Here is a 24,515-nt window from a genome sequence, read left to right as displayed (position 1 = left end):
TCCTTTTGGGTCTGTTCAGCTGATACTGCTTTGATGTACGGAGTCATCGTGGTTATACCTACAATAGTATGAGGGGGAGAGGAGTAGTAGTGATAATGGTCGTGATAATGGTCGTGGTGGTGGTGGTAGTAGTAGCAGTAATAGTAGTAGTGATGGTGGTGTGTATGTGATAGTTCATCGCATGGATGTTTCATCGACGTCGCTAAACTACTAGACCACAGGCGAGATATATCACCCCGAACCCTATTCACCCCTCTTCCTGTCACCGCACTAATGAGTAATGACAGGATCACGACAATTCCAGATCTGGAATGCTGGATCTAACCGAAGAATCTTCCATCCTTCTAGAAGTCGTTCCCCGGACACCCAGCAAATAAATCAGCCAAGCACGGATGTCTAGTATGTCATCATCTTGACCGACTAGTCATTTGGTTATCTCCCCCTAATATGGGTTGATCCCCCGTAAACAGAACAACATGACCGACTATAATAAGAAATAATCATTATCATCATTAGTTCAGCCCATCCGCTAGCCATCCGCCATCCGCTCCTCAAAGGATCCGACCCATCGGGGAATACTGTCGGTAGGGCTGCGCCGAAAGGGGCACTGCCGTGGCTGTGTTGCGTTAGGGTCTTGGCTTTTTTTCCTCGTTGACGACGAAATGCTCTTTCGGGTATATTGGATGAGGCACTCGTCTTACTTTGCTTCTTTGTTCATTATATTGATTACCTCTATAAATATAATTACAATCATCTCAATGCTTTTATATGTAAATACACATAATGGATTTCCATGGGGATGTGATGATATACAAAGGCGAATATACTAACAAAGACCTCGAATCCTTTGACATGATCCTTTGAACATGACGTGACGTAGAACGACCTCCGTCGGCCACTCCGATCCATAACCCCATCTTGTATCATACCTACCTACTATTGCCGTCTCTCCTACCAACTTCGCCTCTAAAGAAGACGCGACACGATCGCGGGGAACCCCGCTGACAAGCCACCCTCGGTAGGTGAGCAGTCACAGAAATCATGTCGTCCACGGACAAAACTAGACTCGAAGGAGTAGTTACTGGTGTTTTCCATTTGATCCTTCGTCGGACTGCCCGGTGGGAATCCCCCCCAGTTTTGTACCGAACGGGAAAAAGGACGGGTTCGTGTTGAGCCTTAGTCTATCGAAAAAAGGAAATGGGGGTAAAAAGTGCAACGTGTAAAACAAATATTGTCAAATTCAAAGGTGGAAATAATAAACTAAAATAAAATAAAAAAGGGGCGCATGCGGAGGGTTTGTGTGTTGTTGGATGGCGATTATAGTCGATGGCGATGCTCGAGTATTATTTTATTGTTGGAGCTTGGCTGTGGCCATTGTTTTTTTGTTTGCACTGCCTGATCCTTTGATACTATAGGCGTTCTGCGCTGGGCCTTGCCTTACCTTACTTATAGTATTGTATACGCTCCCGACCTGCAATCGCGTATACTTATAGGGCTTATAGAAGAGTATACGTACAGCTTGGAATTTCCCTCATCATTGACCGGAATTGAAACCTGCCGGTTTGTATCCACAACTGCATCCACAAACTACATCCTTTTACGATCCATCGAATTGATCCTCACTGGGATATCGCTTCTTGCCCGGCCATGATCACCTTATAATACACTCTGACAGACGACACACCCGTCCACAACCACTTTTCACTTCCATTCCAGTCGCATCAACAGGACAACAGACGAACAGGGGGAGAAGAGATATCAAGGCATCAAAAAAGGAGGAAAGGAACGAAGAACCATTCAAAATGGACCTCTCCTCCCTCGAAGGCCCCCCGATTCCAATCACCCGCCTGAGCGAATCCCCATCACCACCCATCTCGCCCTTCAACGATGCCGACCTCGCAGCACAACACATCCCACGCATCCAACTGGACCTCAACCTTCCCGCCGACATCACCTGGGATTTCAACCCCGTCCCCACCCCCAACAAGCACGTCTACCAGCCCCTTCCAACCCAACAACAACAACAACAACAACAACAACAACAACAACAACAACAACAACAACCAACCCCCAGCTGGAGCGGCATCGAAACCCTCTGGGAAACGACCTACTCGCGCCCCAGCAGCCGCAACACCCTCCACAACGACCACGACGACCTCTCCCACCGTCCACCCCAAAGGACGCTCTCCCCCTCCGGGGCAGGATCCTCCTCGCGACCCAGCCACGGCCACAGCCGCAGCGAAAGCAGCGCCCACCAGCAACTCGTCTGGCTCGAAAGTGAAAGCATCTGGGTTTTCGTGAACTCAGCCCCCGCATCACCAGTATCACGACCATGCTGGGCCAGCCACCCCACGCTAGCTCACTCGCGCTCCATGGAAAGCACCACCTCATCCGCCTCCTCCTCCACCCCAGCCCACATGAACGCCGTCGACCGCACGCCCAGACTGCGCGACAGCGCCGTGCTAGACATGGCGGACATGTCGCTCCCCGCGGCGATGTTGCTACCGCCACCGCCTCCGCCGTACGAGCGACACATCTACGATCGCCCGCTCCCGCCGCTGCCGCACGAGGCGGGGGGAGCTGGTGGCGGCGGTGGGGTAGGACGCGAGGGGAGAAGGGGGTCGTCGAGATGGGCTGCTGTGGCGAGGAGGATTAATGGGGTTGATTGATCTTTTGATTGACCTTCTTTTACTTTAGCTGCTCTCTAAAGAGAGTGGAAGTGTTCTGTACAATATGTACTATTACTACCTGTGTCTATGTACTGGGTGGTACTGTTCTATTCTGATGATGTCTACGAGCGATGCATAGCGGTTTCCCTCATTCTTTTTTGCTTTGTTCTTTTGTTTCCTGGCTATGCTACTTGGCGGTGGTGTTGTTATTTTCTTCTCCTTCGAATGTACATACACACATAACTTCCCTAACAAACATTCCAATATACTACCTACACATACAACCCGAACCCGAAGAACAAGAAAGCTATATTAAGACCTCACATGTTAGGCCTCACCGACAGGCCTGAGCAGGGGCTGAGCAGGGGGTAGCTAGCCAACTAGTCAAGTACCCCATAGTCTGAGTAAGACACTATAACTACCCGGTTACGCCCCCTCTCAAGCCTCGTATCCATTTCCCTCATCTGTCGTGACTCGCGTGTCTATCCATTTTCCTAGTTCAATCAATACTAACTGATAGGAATAACCTAGCATAGCATAGCGCAGATAGTGGAAACCGAAACCGAACTGAAAGGGAAGACGAGTCGTAGTCGTGTTGATCGCTTGGGCTCCACTGTTAGATGAAGATCTGTGGGCGATCATCTTTATTATTAGTAGGGGCGGTACGGAGCATTTTCTATTTCGATTGATTAGTCGTGTTGGATGATTAGCTAGTTAATGTTGGTATTGTTAAATAGTTAGCTGATTGTTGTTGGTTGCTTACTTATTCTTTTTATTTTACTGCTTATGGTGGTTATTAGCGGTGTATCTGATGGTCTATTTATGTCTGGTTAGTAGGTAGGTATGGAGTCAAATATAGACGTGATGTTCGATCACCCTTTACCACAGCCATAGCCATGGACACGCCCCACTATGTAAACGAGCACGCGACTCAGGAACTATCCCCAGTGTCAATCTGACCAAAATAAAAAAAAATTAAATAAACAATCAAACGTGATCTCCAACCGCTCCCCGTCAATCACATGGCTTCCGCTAGTAATCCCCATGGCAGCCAGCCTCAGCCCAAGAAGCCACCCTCAAACCGCCCCCAACCCCATTATCCATCTCCAGTGCCTCACTAATCTCTTATTCTCATATATTTTCGTCGATACATTGACCTTGCTATTGAATATCCCATCTGACTCGCCCCTCCAGCAATCCCGCGCAGGGCTCTCTTAGCTTTGGACATAGCAATGCCCACCGTCTGCGCCGCGCACGGTATGTCTACGTTAGTACGAGGAGCAGATTCTGCACGCCGGGGTGCATTCCAGTACGTACTAGTCGTGTAGGCGGAGTGTCAGCGCTAGACTCGCGTGCGATGCGAGGAGTGTTTCCGGACTGTCCTGCTGCTGTGGGATGTTTCTGGTGCGGTTTTGAGTATACCTGGTTTTGGAGAGGACTGGTGTTATGATACAGTGCTTTCCGGTCTCTCTACTGTGAAGATTTTTATAGGAGAATTAGTGGGATGCTTGCTGTTTCTGCTACAGGGAAGGTAGCCTGAAGATATGGGATCACATATTGTCTTTGATTTAAGAGTAGCGGTTTAGTACCTAGCTGAATGGACTAATTGGATATTTGAAAATAAGAAACAGGTTTAACCGATGGGCTTGGAGGAGGCTTTCTTGAGGATAGAGCTGGTGAAGCTGGCTTAGCTGTATACTGCGGGTTTTGGAGATGATATTCACGACAGCTTTATTATTCTGTAGATTGATGGCGGGGGATATATAGTATGTATTTTACTTCTTCTATGTATTTTTCTTCTTCTGTTTCTTCTTCTTCTTGCTGAATAGAGTAGATACTTGTTAGTATCGAAAATAGATCAACTCCCTGTCCATATATCAACCCTAGTATCTTGGCATGCAGCATAAAATGCAGCATAAACAAAAGTCTACAGGGTGCATGGTTTGAAGACCCAGTCTGCTGCAGGCGATTCATAGCTTGATATAGTTCTTACTTTTAGTCGCATTCTTATGATGAGGTACTGGGTTGATATTAAACTTACCTACTGTGCGGTGGTTGTTTTCTTACCCATATCAGCTATGCATATTATCATATAAGGTCAACCCCTCAATACCTTTGATAATAGCATTATGCATTAAGTGAAAGTAATATTGTGCTCTAGCTGCTATTGTTCATATAATAACTGTTTGACCCACTCTGTGATTTCTTGTATCTGTTTGACTATTTTCCAAGTCCAGCCCTAAGCCATCAACTTATACTAGTTAGAAATCAATACTATGTATCTAGCAGATGAGTTTTATGATATTATCAACCAGATCATTACACTTTCTTTCGACATAGAATTTTATATTATGATAACACGCAGACGGACTACACTTGTTTCTGTCCTCACACTTGTCAACAATATTAACAACGACAACAATTTATGAAACAGCACGACATCATCACAACCTGTGAATTTCCAGAGCTCGCCGAGAAAAACTTCTCGGCGACGACTATATGTATGATCGCTCTTTTCTTCTTCTCTTCTTCTCTTTCTCTTCTCCTCCTCTCCTCTCCTCTACTATCCATCTACTATCCATCACTTATCATCAATCTATCATCCATCAACCCACATATCCATCTATCAACGTAGCCCTACTTCCATACGGAGTCATTTTACAGCGCTTAGGTACTATCTACCACTCCTAAGCCCTAAAAATCCATCAACTAACAGTCTCCAAAGGAAACCCTAGCCTTAAAAGACAAAACAAATAAGAAAATGGACACTTTCCAGAAGAAAACCACCTCGAACAGAAAATCGCTCTTTTTCTGCACAGCATCGAGCACGGTGACTTCCATCCTGGTCTCTTCTCTTCAAGTACTACTACTTCTGCAATCGGTCTTGCCACTTCTAGTGTGGTGCCTGCTGGTAAGTAATAAACCTTCCTCTCTCGTTTTTGTACATATACTATACTATACCATACTATACTCCAAACCCACAAAGTGGACAAGGGTATATGGTCTGAGTATACGAACAGAGCACACACAAAAAGCCACCCACACCAGTCTATAACCTCCCGATATTAAACAAGACTAACAATGACATAACCAGAACCAATTCCCTATGAAAAATGGCTAGCCCTAACTCCCATCCTGAGGGACGCATTTCTCGCCAAGGCGAGATTGCTTCTGATTTCTGTGGGTTATGGGCTGCAGATGGGGCGATATAAGGAGTTGGCTGTGTCGCTGTATGGGGATATCTCTGGGGTGGTTTCTGGTGTGTATATCTTTCTTCTATTTCTTCTTCTTCTTCTTCTTCTTCTTCTTCTTTCCTGAGGGAAAAGAATGAAAGGGAGACAAGGAAAAGGCCGTGGTAGATGTGCTAATGTATGCAGTTACTACTTTCAAGGAGAGATTGAATTCGTTGACTACGGCTGAGAATCTCTCCAAGTCGTGCGAGAGCCAGTTGACTATTGGGGCGAGCTATGGTGGTGCCCGTGGAGGCGCAGACACCGGCAAAAACACGAAGACAGCTCCCACCCTCACCACCCTCGAAGAGACAGTTCACCGCAGCCTCCCACTCCTTCACGAGCTGCACGACCTCCTCCAAAACACCAACACAGACACCACCTGGGCCGACGAAGCCACAAGAATCACCACCCTAGCCACACCCCCCAAAGTCTACATCGCAGTAACCGGCAACACCGGCACCGGCAAGTCGTCCCTGATCAACGCACTAACCGACGAAGAGCGCATCCTGACGACGAACTGCATGCGCGCCGCAACAGCGGTGGCGATCGAGATCGCGTACAACGCCGACAGCACCGTGCGGTACCGCGCGGAGATCGAGTTCGTGAGCGCTGCAGAGTGGGAGAGGGAGCTTGTCGCGCTGAAGCAGGCTTTGCGGGCGGAGGCAGATGCCGTCGCTGTGGGGCAGGTTGCGAGTGATTCGGAGGCGGCGGTGGCGCTGGATAAGATCCGCGCTGTGTATCCGCGTTTGAGGACCGCGGGGGATGTGCTTGATGTGGAGGTGGGGGAGTTGATGGCTTTGCCGGCGTTGAGGGGGAGGTTGGGTGGGAGGGTTGTGCTGGAGGAGGATGATGTGAAGTTGTTTTCGAAGAAGCTGAGGGCTTATATTGATAGTCGGGCGGAGGGGAAGAAGAAGTCGCCGGGGAAGGGGGAGAAGGAGGCCGATGAGGGCGGTATCTGGCCGCTGATTCGGGTTGTCCGCGTGTTTCTCAAGTCCGCTGTGCTGGCGACCGGTGCGGTTCTGGTTGATTTGCCGGGTGTTTATGACTCGAATGCGGGGCGCACGGCCGTGTCGCTGGAGTACAAGAAGCGATGTGCTGCGCATTGGGTCGTGGCGCCGATTAATCGGGCAGTCGACGATAAGGTGGCACATGAGCTGCTGGACGATAGTTCCCGGATGCAGATGCACATGGACAACGCGTTCAACGACATTACTTTCATCTGCACCACGACTGATGATATCTCTGTGGCGGAGGTGGAGGAGTCGCTGCGACTGGAGGAGTCGGCCACCGAATTGAGTCAGGACCAGTCGACCCGGCGCGAGGAGCTTCAGGCTCGACTGGCAGAGCTGTGCATGAAACGGGACATCATACGAGATGAACTAGAGACTGTGGACGACAATGTGGAGAAGCTCGAGGCGCAGCTGGCGGAGGCCCCGGCTGACCTGTCGGAAACGTCGCCCAACAAGAGGAAGCACAGCGATATCACTCTACCCGGTTCTGCGACTCCTGAGAGGGATGCGTTCCAAACTGCCGAAGCTCCCCCGGCGTCTAGGCAAACGCCGGAGTTATCAAACAGAGAACAGCTCACTGCGCGTTATGCGTCTGCCAAAGGCAAACGGAAGGATCTGAACGCCCAGCGAAAGCGGCTCCGACAGGATGTCACGAGGACCGAGGAGGAGCTGCACGCCCTGAACATGCAGGACAAGGCACGCAAGGAGCAGGCAAAGCGGCAGTGCGTAGAAGCGCGCAACGCATACTCCAAACAGGAGCTCAAGCGTGGGTTTGTCCAGGTCCTGCGAGAGACGGACCAGGAGCTGTACGAGTCACCGCCTCGGCCGGAGCGGGATTACCGTGCGGCGGAAGAACAGTTGCCAGTGTTCTGCGTGTCGACCCGCGCGTACCAGTGGATTCAGGGCCGCATGCCTAAAGAGTCGGTGGTCGAGGGATTCACGACGCTCGAGCAGACTGAGATCCCCCAGTTGCAGCGCCATTGTATCTCGCTGACGGAGCGGGCGCGCGAGGCGGCGGCGCGGCGGTTCCTGGTGGAAGTTAACCGGTTGCTGCAGTCGCTGTCGGTGTGGACGACGCCTAACCCGTTGACAGCGGAGTTGTCAGAGGAGCAGCGTCGTGCTATTGAGGTGGAATTGACACGGGCTGGTGAGAATATGAAAGACGTGCGTTTCCCCTCCTATATGAAGATGATTTCTGTCAAGCGAGACTGACCCGTGCAGACATGGCAGAGACTCCGAGCCCGATTCGGGGAGAAGCTTGAAGAAGCTATCGAGCACCACATCGCATCCAAAGCCTGTACATGAATGATCCCTCTTCTTCCCCTTGTAGATCGATCTCACTGACCACGACGCAGCGGCCATCATTGCCCGAGGCCAGGAGAAATTCCCTGGGGCGGTCCGTCGGTGGAACACGACCATGCGATACAACACGCTTCAAGCCGTCTGCCGCGGCGACGGGGTACATCGCCAGCACAACCTCAACCAGGAACTGGCGAATCTGGCGCTCAGAAGGCTGGTCGCTGCGTGGCGAGTTGTGTTCGACGAGAAGGTGCCGCAGCTTACGCTGGACCTGCAGCGCAGGCTGGACCGAACCCTCAATCGATTCCACGCAGCCACAATGGCCTCTGTTAGCGACATCCCTGCGTCGGTCAACCAGCGACTGGGTAGTATCAAGGGGGCTACGGCCGACAGCTGTGCACAGCATCTCCGGATGGCGGAGGAAGGAATCCGCAACGGGTCCAAGGACCTGCACCGACAGTTTGCGGAAAGCATTGCGGAGAAACTGAGAGGGACTTACCGGGCGTGTGCAGAACAGCATGGTATGTTATTCTTTTCTTACTTTTGGGATACATTTTATTATTATTACTATTGCGATTACCATTGTGTCCAGAATGGTTTGGATAGGGTTCACTGACCCACGCAGGCCGGGGAACCCTGCGGCGGATCCAGAGGATCATGTCGGACACGGCGCGAACCCGCAGCCAAGCGGTGTTCCAGCACAGCATGCGGCGTCTGGTTTTAGATCTGGCGACGCTACAGCGCAACAGCGACTCGCAGCTGCAAAGCATCGAAACCACGTTCACCGGGGTGGTGCGCGACTACCACGCGGCGCTGGTGGCACCACAGATCCAGCAGGCGACGGCGTCCCAGGCGCAAATCAAGACGGCGGTTCAGACCCTGGTGGAGAAGATGGAGACGACGTTACAGCTGGAGGCGATCTTGACGCCGACTTCTTCCCCGACTGTGAAGAAGGAAGAAGATGTGGAGGCGTTGGACGATGGTCATTGATTGGGGGGGTGTTGATCTGGCTGTGCAGCACCAAGACCATTGGTTGGGTGGAAGTGGATTGTAGGGGCCAATGACGGGTGACAACTTGGTCTGTTCATGATTTTCCTTTTTCTGATTCGGGTTCTCTGCCTCTCTATTTGGCTGTTTTTTTTTTTCTTTTTCCGTTGGGTTGACGTGACGAGGTTGATGATCGTCCGGATGGGTTCTTGGAAATGTGACGAATGAGAAAAGTCACCTCAACCATTATCCATCCATACCGTCTTCTCTCTAGGTCACAATGATCGCTTCGACTGGTGATCCTGGTCGAAAAGAGATAGGAAATCAAAAGGACGAAAGAAAAAAGAAAAACGCAGCGAATCGATCGAAGTGGAGGGAAAGGAAGAGAAGCGGTGGAGTGGCCGAGTATGCAGCTAAAACATCGTCCGGACACGATTCCTCCAGCCTCTTGAATTAAATCGATACCCATCAGCCGGCCATGACCTCTTCAACTGACCTCTTTCCTGTATCATCCATTCTCCTCCATTTCCATGTCGAGTGTTCCTGTTGAGTTCTCCAGGCTGAGAAGTTGCCAGTTGACCGTTGACCGATAGAGACGCACGATATATGCTTAGGTAATCTTCCACCGCCTTCGCTGTCCTTCGATCCGGGCCCGACCAATCAGCGACCATGGTCCAACTTTTGCCGACGCTTTTCTTCCGCTCCAAGAAATCATCGCCATCTTCATCCTCACCTCCTCCTCTGCATTCTTCTTCTTCTCCAAGACACTCTGCTCCGCCACCTCCCTCGTATCCGTCTCATCCTCCCCATCCTCCCCATCCTCCTCCCTACGAGTCTTCTTTCCCCCCCGTCCCCCCTCCTAAACCCGCTCCGTCTCCTCCCAAGAAGAAGAAGAATTCTCCTCCCCGCCATCCTCCTCTTGCGGCCTCACCTGCTCCTTCGACTACCCCTTCCTCCCCTGCTTACACCCACCTTCGATCCGCTTCGACGCCGACAGCGCCTCCCGTTGACCGGTTTCGGCATTGGACCAATCCACCGCCCTATCAGAAACCGAAGAAATCATTAACCCGGAGGAAACGTCGGGATCCCGATCTTCATCCGCTTAACCTTCCGCCTGACGAGCTGCGTCGATTATCCGCCATGGCCTCATCGGGTGCCCGCAGCTCCATGGACGTGGACCCTCAGACTCCCTCCACCGACACCAACGGTGTCAGCCAGAACCGATCGCCCACGCCCCCGCCTCACCGTTCCAACGGAGACACCCCCGAGGCCGACTCCTTCAAACTCGCCGGTAACAAATTTTTCAAGGATGGCAACTACTCCCGGGCGATCGAGGAGTTCTCTAAGGGTATGGTGCTTCATCCATCCTTCATCTGATGTCCTTGATATGCTTGATATGTTCCCTTTTCAATATGGTACTGACGACGTTAAGCCCTCGAGATCAACCCCTCCTCTCCCGTCTACCTCTCCAACCGCGCCGCCGCCTACATGAGCGCCCATAAATACTCCAACGCCCTGGCCGACTGTGAACGAGCTCGGGAATTTGACCCCGCCAACTCCAAGATCCTCTACCGTCTCGCCCGTATCCTGACCAGTTTGGGTCGCCCCGCCGAGGCGTTGGAGGTTCTGAACCGCATTGAGCCCCCCGCCTCCGCCACGGACAAGGCCACTGCGGAGAAGATGCTGCGCTTCGTCACACAGGCCCAGGAGACCCTGCGCGAGGACCGCGGCATCTCCATGGTGCTCTTCTGCTTGGACCAGGCCCGCCAGCTGCTGGGCTCGGGCGTCAAGGAGCCGCGCGCGTGGTCGCTGTTGGCCGCCGAGGGCCAGCTGAAGCTGGCCAACGACAACTCGCTGGGCAAGGCCCAGGACATCGCCATCAACCTGCTGCGGGAAAACAGCCAGGACCCCGACGCCATGCTGATCCGTGCCCGCGCTTTCTACGCCATGGGCGACACGGACCAGGCGCTCAAGGTGCTGAAGATGGTGCTGGGCCTGGATCCCGACATGAAACAGGCCATCCGTCTGCTGCGCCTCGTCCAGAAGCTGACCCGCACCAAGGAGGCCGGCAACGCCGCCTTCAAGGTGCGCGACTACCGCGGCGCCATCGACCGCTGGTCCGAGGCGCTGGCCGTCGACCCCTCCAACAAGGATATGAACGCCAAGATCCTGCAGAACCGGGCCCAGGCCCACATCAACCTCAAGGCTTACGACGAGGCCGTCGCCGACTGCACCGAGGCCCTCCGTCTCGAGCCCGGCTACACCAAGGCCCAGAAGGTGCGCGCCAAGGCCCACGGCGGCGCCGGTAACTGGGAGGAGGCCGCGCGCGACTACAAGGCCGTGGCCGAGGCCAACCCCACCGAGAAGGGCATCCAGGAGGACATCCGCCGGGCCGAGCTCGAGCTCAAGAAGGCCCAGCGCAAGGACTACTACAAGATCATGGGCGTGGAGAAGGATGCGTCCGATCACGAGATTAAGAAGGCCTACCGCAAGCTGGCGATCAAGTACCACCCGGACAAGAACCAGAACGACCAGAAGTGCGACGAGAAGTTCAAGGAGGTGGGAGAAGCCTACGAGACGTTGATCGATCCTCAGTATGTTTCCCTTCTTGTTGACCATGATAATCTAATACTAACGATAATAGGAAACGCGCGGCCTACGACAATGGCGACGACCTGATGGATCCGGCCGACATGTTCGGCGGCGGCGGCGGCATGGGCGGCTTCGGTGGCGGCTTCGGTGGTGGCATGGGTGGCATGGGTGGCATGGGTGGTATGGGCGGAATGGGAGGCCAGGGCGTCAACATCGACCCCAGCGTCCTGTTCAACATGATGAACGGCGGCGGCGGGTTCGCTCAAGCAGGCGGCCAGCGCGGCGGCGGCGGCTTCGGCGGATTCCAATTCTAAACACCTTCCCTCTCCTCCGATTCTCCTCCTCTTCTTTGATATCCCTCCACATACTGCATCTACATCATCATACCGTCCTGTGGACGGCAATTGGACCAAAGGTCCCAATCCGATAAAGAAAAAAACGAACGAAAAGAACAAAACAAAAAGGGCAGAGGCTTATGCTGCTGCGGCACCGGTACCTTACGAATGACTGACTGACTGACTGATTGATTGACTGATTGATTGATTGATCGATACTAGCTGTTATGCACCTGATAGACTTTTCTTATTTCATTTCATTTCTTTAATTTTCATTTTCATTTTTGCCATGCTACTGTGGTATCTATCTATCATCTATCATCTACTAACTGTCATGTCATTTGTCGTGTCTCCTTGGCTTTCTCTTTCTCTTCCTCTTTCTTTCTCCACGAAAGACTAAGATCCAAAGAGAAGAAGCAACCCGGTACTATCGATACGGGGATGGACGATGATTTGATTTCTACGATCGGGGTTAATTCATTTTGTTTTTTGGTCGCAACCTATGGGACTGGGTGGTTGGCGTTATCTTCCTCTATTCCATCCGATACGTTTCAATACGGTTCATTTTACTTTCCATTACTTTATCTTATTTTACTCTACTTTATTTGAGAGATCTGTCTTGTTAGGTTGGATATAATGCATGCGGAATAGGATATGATAGGATAGGATAGGATAGGACAATTTCCACTATGTGGAATCAAATGGAATGGATCAAACAATAAACCAATACATCATATGGATGAAGAAGTGGAGTGGAGGAGGAAACCACCTACTAATCTCTTTCTTACTTTCTTTCACTTTGTATACCTTACCTTCTCTGGAGTAGATATTGATATAAGCTTGCCATCATATCACACCAAATGTACCAATCCACCAACAAACCTCCTCCTCGACCCATAATACCGTGTATAGACAACCACCACAGCAATATAAAAGTCTATAAAAAAAATATATGTATATGCATGTATGTATGTATAATATAATATAATATAAATAGTAGAGTATTAGACCTCCTTCGTCCTGAGACTCGCCATCCGCGGAATCTCAATCTCCGTCTCCACCATCTCCAGCCCCGCCAGGCTGGGGAATCGTCGACTAAAATTCGCTTCCCAGGGGCTATCGCCCGGGTTGTTGTCATTGTCATCGACGTTGTCGACGGCGTCGTCCTTGTCGCGGCTGGTGGGCTGGTCGGAGCGCAGGTTCTTGGGTTTGGGCGGGGCGGGCGGGCGCGAGGCGGAGGAGCCTGTGCGTTGCGTTGTGGCGGTTTCCTGCCGCGGGAGGAGGGGTGGGCCTTCCCAGCGGTCGGGGAGGGTGGAGATGGTGTCTGCTGCGCTTGTGCCAGGGCCTCGGTGGGAGGAGGGGGAGGTGGTGGAGGTGGAGGTGTAGAATGGGAGGGCGCTGCGGGTGTGGATGCGGGGGTCGGCGGCGGTGGAGGGGTGCGAGGTGGGCTTTGCCTGCAAAGCCGGGTGCGGGACCGGGGTCGACTCCTCCGTGAACCGTCCGTATCCGGTGGCGGTCTTGGGAGGCGGCGGGGGCTTGTGGCCCTCGCTGAGGAGAGACTGCACGCGGTTTTGGATGGCGGATGAGCGCGACGAGGGATCCCGCGTGACTGCGCCGCCTTCGGCTACCTGCCGGCGGTATTCGGCTGCCGCTTGGGCCACGCGCTTTTCCTCCTGCGAGAGCCGCCGGCGTTCTAGCTCGCGGCGCATCTCGGGCGAGATGTCGGTGTCATCGTCGTCGTCCTCGTCGTAGTCGTCGGTGAGGGGGCCGCCCGGGGCGGTCACCGTTGTCACCTCCTCGGTGTTCACCGTCACCGGGTATTTCGGGGGTGGTTCCTCGCCCGCCGGCGACTGCGCCTTGCCGTCGGTCTGCTCGAAACGGCGGAAGGCGTCGCCGAATCGTCCGGCGAAGATCGTCTTGGTGTTGGCGAGGGACAGGGTCGAGAGGCTGGACCGCTTGGCGTGTTTGGAGTTGGCGCTGTGCCGCTTCTCGCGCTTGCGATTGGACTCCTCCTCCTCCCGTGCCCGCAAGTACTCAATGTCCGACATGTTGGCCCGCTCAGTCTCCGCTCGCGGCTCCCCGATCTCGTACGGCGACCGCGGGCGGTCCAGGGACGAGCGTGCGCTATCCGACGCCCGAGGCATCTCCAGCCGGGGGCCCGCCTGCATGGAGACCGGCCGTGACGTACCACTGTTCGCCGACTTGGACCGGCCGACATGGTCATCGAGATCCCGCGCCGAGGGCCGCAGCGCTTCAAACGACGGTCGCGTGGAGGCCGGGAGATTCGACAACCCCTCCGCCGACTTCCGCGGGAGGGGCTCGAGGCGCGACGACGGCACTCGCGCTGGAAGGGGTGGCCGCACCTCTTCCTCCTCTTCCTCGGCAGCCCACTGCTGGCTCGCCGGTCGCCGCTGGCTGTCCGACGAGGCGAACCGGAAGATCGGCCGACTGCGGGGATGGGACTCCGGCAGGGCAGGCGGCGTCTCCGGCGGGGAAGTCATGGTGCCGGTCGACACCATCGCGGGCTTGTGCGGCACAGGTTGGTAGAGGGGGACTGCAGACCGCGAGGGTTCCTCGCGCGACTCCTCGGGGCGCTTCTTCGCTGGGGATGGCTGACGGCGCCTATGGACCGGGGCCTCGGATTCCCGGCCCGAGACCGGGTGCCTGGCAAAGGCGTCATCGGCCAGGGCGTTGGTGAGGCGCTGCGACAGTCCGTCATCGTCCTTGGATTCCGCCACGGTGGCGTCAAATTCAAACTTGTCCCCTTTCTCGTGCAGGATGTCAAACTGGTCCAACGACGGGAACCGGTTGGTGAACTCGTCGGTGGAGTTGCGCGACTTGTTGCCGCCGTCCAAGACCGCAAAGGGGTCGGCGGAGCCACGGTAGGGAGACGGGGTGGCATGAGCCGAGGGTTGCTGCGAGTCGCTGGGACGGGTGGGACGACCCCGCCGCATCGGGGCGATTTCGGGGATGATATGGGTTTCTTGGACCGGCGGGGAGAAAGTTGCTCCCACCTGCGGTTTGTCCGTCGGGGAGGGGAGTTCTTGGTACCGACGGGCCTCTGATTTGGAGCGGTGGGCATAGATCTGTTGGTGTGAGATACGGCCGGGGGGTGGAGATATAGGCTAAGAACGCTTACGTCTTTGATAGGGACCTCCCTTCCTTGCATGTGACAAGCTTCGCGCAAGACTTCATAGATATTCGGCCGTTTTTGCGGGTTTTCCTTCAACATCCACGCTGCCGAGCATTAGCTTTGAAGCCACACGGGCTTGTGCTAGGGGGTACTAACAAATCAACATCCGCAGACGATCCGAGAACACCGGATAGTTGGGGAATTTGTAACTGGCATTCAGGATCGCCATCTGGCCAACCTCCTCGAACGGGGTGGTGTAGTAGCACAGCTTGTAGAGAAGAACCCCCAGCGCCCAGATATCACTCTTCTCGTCAATGGGTTGCCTGCGGTAGACGTCGATCATCTCAGGACTGCGATACTGTAACGTCGTGTGGCGCTGAACGTCATCCTCGATCAGACGACCTTCAGCGGCCGACGTGGCAGCCGGCCGCGGGGGCGCCGCGGACCCGAAATCGCAGAGCTTATAGTAGGTGGTACCCCCGTGGCGGGAGATCAGGACGTTCTCCACCTTGAGGTCCCGATGCAGCAACGGGGGTTTGAGGTAGTGCATACAGGCGACGCCCTCGGCAACATCCGCGAAGATCTTGACGATCTCCGGCTCGGTCAGGCGATTCTGCAGTCGGGTGTTCATGAAATCGATCAGACCCCCACCGGAGCAGTATTCCATCAGCAGAAAGACCTCGTAGCCACCGCCGCGCAGCTGCGAGGCGTGGGAGTCGATGTATTTGACGATGTGGCGGTGCCCCTTGAGCCGTTTCATGGTCTCGACCTCGGTGCGCATGTTGGCCAGGGCGGCCTTGTCAGGGACCGCCACGCGCTTGAGGACGGTCCTGTCGGAGCCATCGACGGGGTTGGGCAACCGCACGACGTAGACATGGGCGAAGCCACCTTCGGACAGGTATTTTTCCACGACCACTCGATGGCTACCCACCTGGATCTTGGTGCCGGGCAGCAGGGTGCCCGCAGGAGCTGTGACGGCAGCAACGGGGTTGTAGGTGGGCACGGGTCGATGGGAAGCCGAGTGGCTCTGGTAGGGTTGAGAATTGGTGTAGGCAGACATGGCGAATGGCGACCCTCGCGGGGGGCCAGAGAAAGTCAAGAGAGAAACAACTACCGCAACGGCATAGAGAGGGGGAAGAAAGGGGAGAAGTTCAGTTGGAAGGGGAGGACAGTTGGCGGCGGGGAGGAGATGGGGGCGGTGTCAGCCTGGGTGGACCGGCGGAACAGGGGATGATGGAGTGAAACGATGCGGAGCGATGAGCAGACTAGCGACTGACCAGCAGCGAGGGAGAGAGTAAAGACAGTCAATAGATGGACCGGGAGACAATCTCTAGAGTCTGTATAGGAAAGCAGAAAGTCGAAGCAGAAACTCTCCTTCAGATAGAGAGAGAGAAAGATGAAGGTGGAACTGAAGTGGAAGTTGGACGACCTAGTGGAGAGCGAGAGAGGGAGAGATCGAATCAGGGGGGATCATTGTCTGACCGCCTTAATGACTCAGCATGTTTGACGGGGTCTGATTGGTGGAGATCACATAAATTCTGGACAGTATTACATAATCAGATAGTCGGCCTCATCCAATCCCGTGACCTGCTTGTTTATCGTCATTCCATTGCTTCATCCTTTGATATCCTCTCACGAGGTCACATACAAGAATGTGGAGAACCCATAATATGAGCCTAAATTACGGGCTGGGACAGCCAATGGGTCCTGCAATAGCCCACCTGCTGATCGCACGAGTGATCATCGGGGACCTGTCACGGGACCGCCTATCATCCGATCTATCAGGTATGACTGATGCTATCGAACATGCCTTTCGGGGTCATGCTGGAGTTTCAGATCCGACACGAATACAAATAGATTGATTTGAAACCGCCAAAATAAGGATTCTGTAAAAGGATCGTGGTCAAACCCGATCCACAGCCCATCGCTAGATGAAGGCCCTCCTATGCGAGACAAATAGCACAACAGAATAGGGCTAATCACCAGATGCGCCTCATAAAGATAAGGATGCAGCTATTGAACTTGAAAAGCTCACTTTGAACTGATATCTTCCGTATTGCCATCTCTAAGAGGTGTTGCATCCATACCAAGTGCCATAGTAAAAGCACGTGCCACGGTAACCCTAACTTCTACCATCTGCTCCATATCAGAGTACCTAGTAGCAGTGTACCTGCAGTATAAAAGCATAACTACCTATAGAATACGCAATCGGTGCTATATCATATAAAGAACATTCAAATCTACTATTGATACTGCTAGTAGTGTTAGTCATAATCATCCACAAGCCAATACTAAACAACCCCCCTCACCAAACCACGAATTCAACCGAAAGATGAGAAAATAATAAGAGCTCTCTCTCTCTCTCTCTTTTTTTTTTTTTTTTTTTTTTCCAAAGCAAGATACATATAAAACAAGAGAAAAACCAGAAGAAGAAAATCAAACAATAAATCTCAGCCAAAGCCCGCACACCAAGCAGCAACCACAACCTGCGCCATCACTGCCAACTGCGGCAAAGCCCAACCTAGCCCAACCATCTAGCCACCCACCCAGACAGACAGACAACATAAACTCGAAACCCCTCCCAATAGATTAGAAGATAGGCAGACTACCTGTGCCACTATGCACAGGAAGGGAATACTATCCTTGTTCATTAGTCTGGTGTAGGTATGCACAGCCTAGCAAAGGCGGCGCTTAGGTAGGGAGGTAGGAGAGTGAGGCGTTTTTAGATTTCTGAAGATATCAGTATCAGTATTAGAAATTAATCATATAAATGGGTAAATAAGTCCAATTGTGTTGGCTGGGTTTGTTTTTACTTGTAGTATGCTACTACTACTACTACTCAAATTGACACTGGTACACTCAATTCTGCTATCATTCGCTAGATCGGACTACTACAACATTCACTAGGGAGTGTTATATTGACTACCACTTCTCTTCTTTCAGTAAAAGGAAGAAAGGAACGCTCTTAACAGCCAGCAGTCCCTCCCAATGAACATAAACATAGGCCCCACCTCCATCTCCCAGCCTATCTCCAACAACACACACCATGGATCCCAGATCCAAACCCAAACAGTACAACCTCCCCAAAAGAAAATGCCATATCACATATACCACAATACTAACAAAAGCAACAGGGTATGCTACGCGTACGCCCGCCACGGCCACTGCAAATTTAAGAAGAACTGCAAATTCAGCCACGTTCAGCAAGCCCCCCAGGGCACTCGCGCTCCAAGAAACCACAACAGCAGCAACAACTACAACAACAACTACAACAACAACAACAACAACAACTACAACAACTACAACAACTACAACAACTACAGCAACTACAACAACTACAACAACAACACAAATGACTTACTCACCTGGAAACGTCACCTGCAGCAGAACGCACGTCCCCACTACAAACCCCACAGCCTCAAACACTTCTTCCAGACAGCCCTCAGGCTCATCTCCATCGACCCCAACACCCAGCAGGAAGTCATCCGCAGCCTATCTACCGAAGCCGGCCTGCGTCAGATTCACTCGCTCGTTGAGCGAGACTACAACAACGACATCCCTTTCATAAACGACAACAACAACGACGCCACAAAAGTGGCCATCTACACCAACGAGGTAGCCCCGTTCCTCGCGGTCGTCACGCACGCAGACGTGCTTGCCTCGTTGGTCCTCGAGCAGGCTGTTGTCACTATCTACAATTTCCTGTTTGGGGTTGCCGGCCGCCGCGCGGTGCCCTTTTTGGAGTTCCTGGCGGATGTGGTTCAGCTGTTGGTCCGTGAGGGTGAGGGAGAGACTGATGCTGATTCTGGCTCCGGTCCTGACCCCGATCCTGTAGGGGCTTGTATCGACGCCGCGTTGTCAGTCTTCTGGCATATCGTGGAGAAGAACTCTACAGCGTTTGTGCAAGAGCCGCTGAAGCAGATTGCCGTGCGATACCAGACGCTGTGCAAGACCGCTGTGTCGCCGTCGCCGCAAGCACAAACGCTCCTGGACAGACTGCTGCGGCGGTTCGAGCTCGTATCGGACATTTCTGTGCAACCCACGCAGAAAAATAGCTGCAGCAGCGCTGCAGCAGCGTTTATCGTGAAGAAAGACCCCCCCGGCGGGCGCCACAACAATGACCACATGGATATCTGCAATGTGAAAATCCTGCCCACCTTCCAGGAGATACTGAGCTCGCGGACAGAGTACCTCCCCGTTAAGGATCCACGGCAGTGGCACGAAGGCGGGATTGCTGGGCTTTTGGACAGACACTTTCGGTTGCTCAGAGAAGACACGGTGGGCCAGTTGAGGGACGCAATCCATGCCGAGTTGCAGCCAAGCACGGTTGATTCTCGTGGTAAGAAGAATAATAAAAACCAGACGAGAACGCACGTGTACAAAGAAGCCACGATCAAACGTCTGGGTTTGGACCGCTTTGCGGGTCTACGCGTGCTGCTCGACTTCCCACAGCCGCTGAACGTCCGCGGGAAGAGCAAGGCCCAACGGCGGGACTGGTGGGAGGCTTCGAAGCGACTCCAGACGAGCGCGTTAGTGTGTCTGGTCCGGTCGCCTGGATTCGCTATTTTCTGCACGGTGGCAGGGCCAGACCGGCCGAGGCCGTTGAGACCGGATGGAGAACAGCGGCAGCAGCCCACGCAGCTAAAATCGTCGCTCTGGGAAGATGAGAATGTTGCGTCAATTATCGTCGAGCTGGCCGAGCCAACGGAGGAGAATAGGCTCAGTGTCATGGGCTGCCACGGTGCCAACGATCGCAGGGGGGCAATCTCGCTCGTGGAATTCCCGGGCGTGCTTCTGCCGTCGTTTCAGCCGACTTTGCTGGCGCTCCAGAATATGAAGGTTGATTCGAATCTCCCGATGCCGGAAATCCTGGTCGCTGACGCGGGAGATACCGCTAACAACGTTGATGTGCCTCCACCGGCATATGCCAGCAGGCCTGGGTTCAGCTTCAACCTGAAATGTCTCATGGACGATAGGTCAACTCTTGAGGTGCGGCCGTCGCAGCCGGTTGACTTGGAGAGACTACAGCAGCACTCCACGCTCGATGCGGGACAGGCCAAAGCCCTGGTCCACACGCTGCAGCGGCGTGTCGGGCTGATCCAAGGCCCGCCAGGCACGGGAAAGAGTTACACCGGTGTTGCGCTGATCAAAGTCCTCCTAGCTAACAGGACCAAGATACGCCAGTTCGGGCCGATCATATGTGTCTGCTATACCAACCATGCGCTCGACCAGCTGCTGGAGGATGTCCTGGAAAGCAAGATCACAAACCAGGTTATCCGCATTGGCTCGCAGTCGAAATCCGAAATCTTGCAGTCAAAGAATCTCCGAGAGGTCTCGCGAGACGTCGACTTGACGAGAATTGAGAAACGGGAGCGGTACGACCTGCAAACAGAGTTCGATAAGCATGAACAAGACTTTGATGCCCTCCTGTTGGAGACTTCTTCCAGCTTAAAAAATTACATCGCTGATCGCGATCCACAACATTTCCGCCAGCTGTGTGGAATAGATCAGGATGGCTTCCAACGAGCTTCGAAGCGCGGATCACATAAGACCATAGACTCGTGGTTGCATTCTGGCAAAGCAAGCAAGGGCAAGCCTCGCAGCTTGAACGAGTTGAAGGATGTGCACGTCGACGAGATGACAGCAAGAGAACGCATGATTCTCCACGGCCATTGGAGCAAAAGAAATTGGGAAATTCTCCATGCTGAGGCGAACGCAATCTTATCCGAACATCTAGAGACCAAGCGTGCGTACGACGATATCAAAGACGAGGTCAACCTCCGGTGTCTTCGCGACGCCCATGTCATCGGGGTCACGACAACCGGCCTAGCCCGGAACCTGAAAATGCTCCGCCGACTACAGTCCAAAGTTATCTTATGCGAAGAGGCAGGCGAGGTCCTAGAAGCTCACATGCTTACCTCGCTGCTACCGTCCGTGGAGCACGTCATCTTAATCGGAGATCATCAGCAGCTCCGGCCACAGATCCAAAATTACGCGCTCTCTCGCGAGAGTAACGTCGGCCAACAGTACTCTCTAGACATATCGTTATTCGAAAGGCTAGTCCATCCGGACGACAACAGTGGTGGGAGAATCCCGTTCTTCACGCTGGAGACGCAGCGCCGCATGCACCCGTCAATCGCACAGTTGGTTCGGGATACGCTGTATCCGCGGCTGCAAGACGCACCCTCTGTCGGCGAATATCCCGAGGTCACGGGGATGCGGAAAAGGCTGTATTGGCTCGACCATCGGCGGCTTGAGGGCAAAGCCTCCGGTGACGAGGCGGCCAGCACGTCCCACTGGAATGACTACGAGATAGATCTTACATTGGCCCTGGTCAACCACCTTCTCCGCCAGGGAGCCTACCGTAGCGGCGACATTGCGGTCTTGACGCCGTACCTAGGCCAGCTACATCGGATGCGACGGAGACTGTCCCAGTGTTTTACCATCGCGCTTGGGGAACGCGACCAGGAAGACCTCGACAAAGCGGGATTCGAAGACGAGGACACAGCCAACAAGGAAGAGGCACCAACAAGCGCAACATTTACCAGGTCGACCGTCCTCCAAGCTTTGAGAGTCGCCACCATTGATAACTTCCAGGGCGAGGAAGCCAAAGTGGTGGTCATCTCCCTAGTCCGAAGCAACAACCAGAACCGGTGCGGGTTCCTCCGTACGCCAAACAGAATCAACGTCCTGCTCTCCCGCGCACGACACGGCATGTACATCATCGGCAACTCCGAGACCTCAAGAGGCATTGGAATGTGGGCCCAGGTGCTGGATATCCTCGACAACGGGGGCAATTTCGGGCCGACTCTGGACTTGCAATGCCCGCGTCATCCGGACTCGCCCATCGCGGTATTCGAGCCAGAGCACTTTACGCAGTTCTCGCCCGAAGGAGGCTGCGACCTTTTGTGTGGAAAGCGCTTGCAGTGTGGCCACCCGTGTAAGCAGAAATGCCACTCTGAACTGCTCCACCAGGCGGTCTATTGCCTCGAGACCTGTCCACGGCCTTTGAAAGGATGCACCCACGCGTGCCCCAAGCCATGTGGGGATCCGTGCCCCAAGAGATGCCCGATCGAAGTGTATGACGCCGAAAGAGTGCTGCCCTGCGGGCATTTGATGGCCACTCTCCCTTGCTGGCAGGCTCAAGATCTCAGCACAGTAAAGTGCCCAATGCCTGTCAAGAAGCAAGTCCGCCATTGCGACCACGAGGTGACCGTTGCATGCCACATCGACGTGACGAATCGCGAATACAAGTGCTCTCAGCAATGCCGCGGCATTCTGCCCTGTGGCCATACCTGCAAGCGAGAGTGCTGGCAGTGCACGGTCCATGGGGCCGAGGATGTCCAAGTTAACCATGGGAAATGTACCGAAAAGTGTGGCCGGCCGTATACCACATGTACCCACGCCTGCAATTCTCCCTGCCACGATACAAAGCCATGCCAACCATGTATGGCAGACTGCGCAGTCCAGTGCGGCCACTCCAGGTGTCCGCGAAAATGCTCGGAGCCATGCGCCCCGTGTGCGGTGCCCACGTGTCTGTCGGCCTGTCCTCATAGCGCCTGCACCATGCCCTGCGCCGCTCCGTGCGACCATACACCGTGCTCCCTCCGCTGTGACAAGGTCCTTTCCTGTGGCCACCGGTGCCCGTCGCTGTGCGGGGAAGTCTGTCCCAGTAAGAAGTATTGCCAGACCTGCGCAACCGACGAGATTGCCGACAATGCCGTTGATTTCATTCTGGGCCTTACCTATCGGGAGATCGGTCTTGACGAGAGCCCTTGCATCTTTCCTCCGTGTGGCCATTTTCTCACCGTGGAGAGCATGGATGGGCAGATGGATCTTGGAAAGCACTATGTTATGAACGAGATGGGAACGCCCGTTGCCATTGCATCGTCGTCAGCGCCATTCTCCAGTGATGATAGAGTCCAGACGTGCGCTACCTGCCGAGGCTCATTGAGAAGTATCGCCCGCTACGGGAGACTGGTAAGGCGTGTACTGCTAGATGAATCCACAAAGAAGTTCATCTTGTATCTGAACCAAGCATATGTGCCAATGGCCGAGAAGCTGCCGCAGCTGATCGCAGACCTCCAAAATCGGGAACTGGGGCTCGTGGCCCGAGTTTTCCGGAAAGAGATGACGATCAAGATCCAGGGACCTCCTGACCATCAAGTCGGGCTCATCAACAGTCATTTCAGAAAGTGCGGCAGCACAAGGTGGCAGGATATGAACCAGCTGAGGGGCCAGGTTGTGGCATACTACAAGAAGGTGGATATGGAGGAGCAACCGTTTACCCAGGTGTGGAGCCGCGTGGAGGATGCACGTCGGCGAAAACGAACCACCGGGCAATTACCCATGGACGAAAGCGTACTTCAGACAAAAGGCAGCATCCAAGCACTGTCGCTGTTGATTCGCTTGGACACCGCCCTCCTGGGAGACTTCTTCTCGCTGCATAAGCGAGCCCAAAACATACAGAGCACACTGGAAGTCAACTTGCACGCAAACCGTCAGCAGTGCCAGTCCTTGATAGGGATGGCCACCAGTACGCGCCGAGTGCTGCAGCAAGTCGAGGGGAATCTGTACCAGGCTCAACTGTGCGCTCTAGAGCGACAGGCCAGCACCGAGCCCGGTCAGTCTGAGAACCTTCTCCAAGAAGGGAAAGCGGCCCTCGATGCGGCCAAGCTGCTGTGCGAGCGATATCCCAATCAAGCGCGCGGGCTCGACGGCGAAATTGAAGGCACGGAACAGATGCTCTGCACAGGGACTTTCTACGCCCCGATCACCAGCGAGGAACGCGTCGCGATCGTGAAGGCCATGGCTCGGGAGTTCTTAGGTACTGGACATTGGTATTACTGCGAGAATGGCCACCCCTTCACTATTGGGGAATGCGGAGGCGCCATGCAACTGTCCAGATGCCCTGAATGTGGATCGCCCGTGGGTGGCCAGCACCATCAAACTGCCACCGGGGTGACGCGTGCCATGGATTTGGAAGAGAACTTGGGAAGGCTGCAGTTGGCATGATTCTAGCGGACGATGTCTTGCTTGGATAACTGTTAGTTATTAGTGACCCTTGAACATCCCTTGCGTACATTGTTTGGGTAAAAATCATGAGACTTTATTTGATTAGATCTATGTAGGTAGCAAGTACGGAGTATACTGTAGATTGATGGAAGGAACGATGAGTAGGAGCAAAGTGCCTCTCTACTCCGCCTTCGTCACCGCCATCACCACTCCAACATCGTCTTATCGCCATCACCATCATC

The 24,515-nt window shown here is 53.9% G+C and overlaps 5 protein-coding genes across 5 annotated transcripts; 4 read left to right on the top strand and 1 right to left on the bottom strand.

Moving 5' to 3' along the window:
• Positions 1–1,802: 1,802 nt before the first annotated feature.
• Positions 1,803–2,669, top strand: P168DRAFT_318571 (uncharacterized protein; the record flags this gene model as incomplete). Its single annotated transcript, XM_024840215.1, has 1 exon — positions 1,803–2,669. The coding sequence occupies one exon, from the start codon at positions 1,803–1,805 to the stop codon at positions 2,667–2,669; it is 867 nt and encodes a 288-aa protein (XP_024692820.1).
• Positions 2,670–3,901: 1,232 nt separating this feature from the next.
• Positions 3,902–9,201, top strand: P168DRAFT_318570 (uncharacterized protein; the record flags this gene model as incomplete). Its single annotated transcript, XM_024840214.1, has 6 exons — positions 3,902–3,926; positions 5,764–5,928; positions 6,047–8,076; positions 8,134–8,209; positions 8,268–8,732; positions 8,837–9,201. The coding sequence occupies 6 exons, from the start codon at positions 3,902–3,904 to the stop codon at positions 9,199–9,201; spliced, it is 3,126 nt and encodes a 1,041-aa protein (XP_024692819.1).
• Positions 9,202–10,338: 1,137 nt separating this feature from the next.
• P168DRAFT_318569 (DnaJ and TPR domain protein) lies at positions 10,339–12,104 on the top strand (the record flags this gene model as incomplete). Its single annotated transcript, XM_024840213.1, has 3 exons — positions 10,339–10,546; positions 10,631–11,792; positions 11,843–12,104. The coding sequence occupies 3 exons, from the start codon at positions 10,339–10,341 to the stop codon at positions 12,102–12,104; spliced, it is 1,632 nt and encodes a 543-aa protein (XP_024692818.1).
• Positions 12,105–13,129: 1,025 nt separating this feature from the next.
• On the bottom strand, positions 13,130–16,633 carry P168DRAFT_304536 (putative serine/threonine protein kinase; the record flags this gene model as incomplete). The annotated part of the gene is made up of 3 exons (XM_024838854.1): positions 15,415–16,633; positions 15,265–15,362; positions 13,130–15,211 (listed from the first exon to the last, which is right to left on the bottom strand). Exons 1-3 carry the CDS (start codon positions 16,316–16,318, stop codon positions 13,130–13,132), a joined length of 3,084 nt encoding a protein of 1,027 aa, XP_024692817.1. The 5' UTR covers positions 16,319–16,633.
• A 1,671-nt stretch (positions 16,634–18,304) lies between these two features.
• Positions 18,305–24,273, top strand: P168DRAFT_318567 (putative NF-X1 finger and helicase domain protein; the record flags this gene model as incomplete). The annotated part of the gene is made up of 3 exons (XM_024840212.1): positions 18,305–18,330; positions 18,393–22,654; positions 22,715–24,273. 3 exons carry the CDS (start codon positions 18,305–18,307, stop codon positions 24,271–24,273), a joined length of 5,847 nt encoding a protein of 1,948 aa, XP_024692816.1.
• Positions 24,274–24,515: the final 242 nt, after the last annotated feature.

This window comes from Aspergillus campestris (assembly GCF_002847485.1).
Source record: "Aspergillus campestris IBT 28561 chromosome Unknown P168scaffold_6, whole genome shotgun sequence".
NCBI lineage: Eukaryota > Fungi > Ascomycota > Eurotiomycetes > Eurotiales > Aspergillaceae > Aspergillus > Aspergillus campestris.
This window is presented reverse-complemented; position numbering and strand designations above follow the sequence as displayed.